The sequence below is a fragment of the Morone saxatilis genome, unplaced genomic scaffold (assembly GCF_004916995.1).
Source record: "Morone saxatilis isolate NCDOM2014 unplaced genomic scaffold, NCSU_SB_2.0 Contig5, whole genome shotgun sequence".
NCBI classification, from domain to species: domain Eukaryota; kingdom Metazoa; phylum Chordata; class Actinopteri; family Moronidae; genus Morone; species Morone saxatilis.
This window is the reverse complement of record NW_023340095.1, coordinates 13,623,404-13,628,674: the sequence shown is the minus strand read 5'-3', so window position 1 is coordinate 13,628,674 and position 5,271 is coordinate 13,623,404. Positions and strand designations below refer to the sequence as shown.

Here is a 5,271-nt window from a genome sequence, read left to right as displayed (position 1 = left end):
TACCTGTGGCTGGGAGAGCATGTCCAGACTCCAGGAGCACATCTTGCCATCAGTGGAGATGCTGATCAGGTTGTTGGCATTCTGTGTGCCGACCACATTCACACAGTATACTGGGTGCTGCAAAGACAATCAGGGAAACCTTTTACTCTTCTGCTGTATTAAAAATAAAGTACAGGCCCACTGTGTCAGTTGTTCAGTGTACCGTATGTGCTGCTGCTGACAGGGGAGTCCTCTGCACCGGGGTCCTCTTGTTGCTCCTGTTGTCCCACAGTACAATCTGCCCCGAGTATGTGCCCCCCACCACAACGTTAGGGTGGAACTTGGCAAACGCGGCCGACATAACAGCAGACTGTCAGAAAGAGAGAAAAGGCAGAGAAAAGGGATAGACAATGTTTAAGTTCTCTACTGATGAAAAGGTACATGTTTATAGTGAGGCAGCTCAGCAAATGTACCATCACGTCACATCTAATCAAAGAGCGCATCCAGGCCCGAGTCAGGGCTCGTTCATGCTCAATAATGAAAAATCTGTGTGGCAGAGCTGGTCAGTATGGCTCAGGTTGGTAGGATTTGACTGTCCTTTAAGGCCGCATTAGTTTTAGCTCAGTGTACCTAATAAACTGGTAACTCAGAATACAGTATGCATGTTCTCTGAAGTAAGAACTGAATTCATTTACACAGACCAGAGCAAATATGCAACAGTATAAACATTTTACATGATTTTTTTTATGAGAATGACTGGAAACACAAATCTAGAGTCAAAATAACTTGGGTGAATTTTCCACTGAGGTAAGTGGTGAGGCAAAACTGCATCAAATCAAGTTCTGGCTGTTTTATATAAGTTTTATATCAGCAACACTACAACAGTATTCAAAGTTGAATAAAAAAAAACATTGGCTTGAACCTGTTTTTTTCCTGTTTCTTCTCAAAGTTATAGAACTGGTCTGTGCATGTTCCCTCTTTCCCAAAAACACATCCAAATACATCTTTCATTACTCATGCCTCAGTTCGTACAGTGCAAACAAAACAAACCTTTCGGCCGCTGAACAGGATTATTATTTATTTTTGGATTATGACTTCATGAATTTTTATTACTTGAGTTTGGTCTGTAGGTGGCCTACACTCATCGCTTCACCAATTACAATCTAACCTCAATATTTTTTTTAAAAAGTGACTTTTCTTGAGGCACGGTTAAGGAAAATCTCATGATGAGCTGACTTGGAGGCACGGAGAGAACTGCATTCACACTTCTGTTCAGTTTTATTCATCTGAGCAATACGCCTGCATCTACATCCGCTCTGGAGGCAACAACATGTGGTTCTACTCAACTTGTCTTGGTGAAGGAGCCTCGGGGCAGGCATTATAATAAGGCTGGGCAGAGCGGAGGAGCTGTGCTGCTCTCCCTGCTAGCTTGTCTGAACACAGGGCCCTTGTTTAGATGCACATGATAACCAGCCCAGCCCCACACACACTTAATCCTGCTGCAGTGCTCGGATTCCATTCAACTCCTGCACCACAGGTCTTCTCCGGCGCCTCATGAACATGTGTTTGTGGATAGATGTGGTGGAGGTGGATGCCAGTACGGTGAACTCACAATGTGCAGGAAGGCGGGAGGGTGAGGGGTGTAAGCGCAGAGGAGGAGGAGGAGGAGGAGAGAAGGGTGAGCAAACAGGGGTTGGTTGGCGGTGCTCCACGCTTGCCATGGAAGATGCCACTGGTGAGGACGTGGAGAGGGGTGGGAGAAAGAAGCAGAGGGGCTTTGCTTTGAGTACCTGACAGTGGAAGACGTACTCCGGTGTAGCCTTCTTGTACTTCATGTTCCACACCAAGGCCACGCCGTCTGGCTCGTGAGGAGCGTCCTCGTTGTTGTTGTACGAGGCAACCAGGAGTTCAGGATACTGGTGACAGGAAAAAAAGAAAAAATCAGCCCAAATGAATGTGAGGGGGGAGGCAGATGTGCCCCCCAGGCTTGGCTCCATGTGGACAAGCCTCGCCTCCTGCCCTGTGCGGTGCTGCTGAATGCCTTAAAGAATGAGTAACCCTTCCCTCAAGATTTATGGCTTGTTTAATTAGCCCTACCCCAAGAACTTTGGTAAATAATAACGTTTTTATTCCCTTTGATAATTTGAACTAAAAGCTACAGAGGAACAGTGGTAGACTAAAACAGAGCAGCTCATTGAGAATGTAAAATTTACACCCACTGAAGTGTGTTTTAAAAACACAGGCAGAGAACGACTGCAGAAACACTACCCAGATGTAAACAAACCATTAACCCCTGCTGCTTCTAATACCTGAAGTGAGATTTACAGTTTGTGAATTCATTATTTCAAATCACAAGGGTATGGATATCGCTCAGAGCTAGTAAACACTGTGAACAAAGACTTGGTGTTCAATCACTGTCAAAAGTCGTTGCAGAATCATGCATTAAATGACCTTAGACACCAGAGGAAACAAATCATTATGGCCTCCGACTAAGTGACAATTTGTGTGGGACATAACTTACTTTTCCTGAGGGACTTGTGGCTAAAAGTAAATGCTGTCAAACTCAAGCTATGTAATCATAAAGCATTATGGCTGTGCAAAGTTAAGTTGTTTCAACAGCCAATTAGCAACAATTATGCCCATATTACTTCTATTTTAGCACAAATACACAATAAATTCATTTTTATTCAACTGCAAAATGCTGCTCGGTCAAATGTGTTCAACTGTTGGTTAAGTTACAAAAAAATGTTAAAGAAGAAAAAAAAAAAAAAGACCTGGAGGGACCAGTCCAGGCAGGTGACGACACGATGCTTTGACCAGCGCTCATCCATGAACTGCCTGTTGAGAGAGAGCTTTGCTCCGGCCTGGATTTCACTGGGGAAAACAAAGCAACACAAATCAATAAAAAACACTTCTTCAAAAACCAATTACAAGTAAAAAAAAAAAAAAAAACACCAGTTGTCCAATAATTACCCCTCCTTCTCCTCCAGGTCACGACCACTGTAGTCAAAGAAGAGGTCCACGTGCTCTGATAGAGCCCGCTCAATAATGCGAGTGCTGTGATCGAAGAAATCCACAAACTCCTCGGAGTGTAGGATCTGGAGTTTTTCCTCCTCTGTCAGCTCGTGGGGGGGCACTATACAGGGAAACACAATGAAATGTATTGGGGATCCCTACTGCTCATTTCCTTTATGATACAGAATGTGATGCACTACTTTACAGGAAGAGAAACCTCTTTCTACCGGCAACAACTACGGCTTAATTTCATTAGTGTATTGCAATTATGCATCATTGTCACTGTAGTACCTTCCTCCTCCTCTTTCTGGTCCGGTTTCTCAGTCTGAGTCTCGCCTGCTGGTTGAGGTGGAGCAATTTCTTCTTCTTCTTCTTCCTCTGTTGATCAGAAAGTGAACTATTAGATTGTACACGCCATCTACGCAAGAAATTGTAAAAGATTTTGGTTATAATATTGTCAAAACTTCAAATGTAAACAGGGAATAAAATCTAATTCAACGTAACAACTTTCACACAACAATCGATCATGCCTCCATACAGACGTTTCATACCTTTTCGCCACTACATCTTCCTCCTCTATTATTTTCTTTTCTCAATAAAAAAAAAAGCTCCACCGAGTGATTATGGGCATGGCAATCTCCGCCTTGCATTTGTTTGGTTTGTCAGCACAATGTCGCCTTTCAAAAGGAACCTGCTCCTCTAAAGCAGGGAAGTTTGTCATTTGTGTTAAAGGGACACAGCGCAGCGGGTGTCTTGTTGTCATAGGGACCCCTGTCTTTCCCAACTGTTAATGAGACTCTAGCCATTCAATAGAGGATCTAGCTGTCAGTGTAGCGGTTTCCTCTGTGTCCCGTTAGCAGGTTGCCCCCTTCTAGGCCACGGGGCAGCAGGGCAGTGGGTGTGGAGCAGCTGCCCGGGGCCCGTCCCATTGGTCTGGCCAGATGACGGCATGGTGCAAAAGCAGATGGTGATGCTGCGATTGTCTTGTGCTCTTCAGAGGTGGCATGGGGATGGCACAGAGGTTTTCCGCCTGGCTGCCCCGAGACAAGCTTCTCCCTGAACAGCAAGCCTGTGCAATTACCATCCTAGCAGGAGGTCCTGCAACTCCTATTCAACCTCAGAGAATGTACAACAAAATACAGGCCAGACCAGCTGGCAAACTGCACACCGGTTGTACCTCAAAGAAGATGAAGACGCTTTTTCAAAACACATCTCGTAGAGACGGTATATAGCCCATGCTTTCAATGTAAAAAAAATAATAGCAAAAGCAGGACAAAAACAGATTCATGAAGAGAGGGGAAATACTCGCCTGGTTCCTACAGGCATTTATCTTGGTATGAGCCTTATAGTTAATCTAAGATGACAGCACCGCATGCCAGAATTTCCTTCCTACTGAGATAATCTAAATGATAATGTCATCTGTCACTTTGTCCATAAAGTGATTTATCCCCTTTCTCAGACGGAGGTTTGGGGAAGAAGGTTATTGAGTGCACTGATGAGTTTACAGAACTGGGTTGATGACACAAGCCATTTCAATGTACGGCCATACTCTGCAACCAACAGGACAAGGTTAAAATCTTTCCTTTCAAGGGCCTCAATCAGGCTTAAAGGAAAACAGTAATCACTGTCTTTCAGCTAGTCCCGGCCGTGCTCGTCAGCCCTTTCCCTGGTGAGGCAGCCAGAGCAATCAACCTGCCAGGCATTAGGAGCGGATAGACAATCTGAAAATAAAGGGTATAATGCACCTGCCAGCCAAAATGGCCATTTGGAGAAAAGCTAGTGATCCTGGTGACCCCGCTGGGGATGTGTAGGGGGGTAGTAGCGCCTAGCAAGGGCGGGCGGTGGAGGGAGGGGGTTGCATTTAACAGAATTCACCCGGATCACCGATGTCCCATACACTGACACCTCCTCTCAAAGCAGGCCCAATTATGGCTTTTGTGCCACTTAAGAAATAAAAGCTTTTTTGGGGGCTGGGGGGTGGTGGGGGGGTGGACAGGAGGGAGGGGAGTAATCACAGGTCTTAGTCCAGTTGGAACATTATATTAAGCAAACACGCTATGCGGCCAAAGATGCAAAGTATACAACGTAAATGACTTGCTCCTCTGGCTGCATGTGTCCTTCCACTTTCTATATGGTGCACACAGAAACAAGGGTCTGACTTCACCGCGCAACCAGGATATTTATATGATGTATAAAAGGCCAACAATGAAACACAGAATACAAAAACATCCACCAACTACACACACACACACACACACACACACAAGTATGTCACAA

General features: G+C 45.0%; 1 protein-coding gene across 2 annotated transcripts in view; it reads right to left on the bottom strand.

Moving 5' to 3' along the window:
• dync1i2a (dynein, cytoplasmic 1, intermediate chain 2a) overlaps positions 1-5,271 on the bottom strand; it is an 18,285-nt gene that overhangs the window by 4,195 nt on the left and 8,819 nt on the right. For both annotated transcript variants that reach the window (XM_035677314.1, XM_035677313.1), the window contains 6 exons: positions 3,286-3,372; positions 2,953-3,115; positions 2,754-2,853; positions 1,770-1,895; positions 203-349; positions 4-117 (listed from right to left, as the gene is read on the bottom strand). In XM_035677314.1, coding sequence (XP_035533207.1) covers positions 4-117; positions 203-349; positions 1,770-1,895; positions 2,754-2,853; positions 2,953-3,115; positions 3,286-3,372 — 737 coding nt within the window. The remainder of the gene's footprint in view (positions 1-3; positions 118-202; positions 350-1,769; positions 1,896-2,753; positions 2,854-2,952; positions 3,116-3,285; positions 3,373-5,271) is intronic.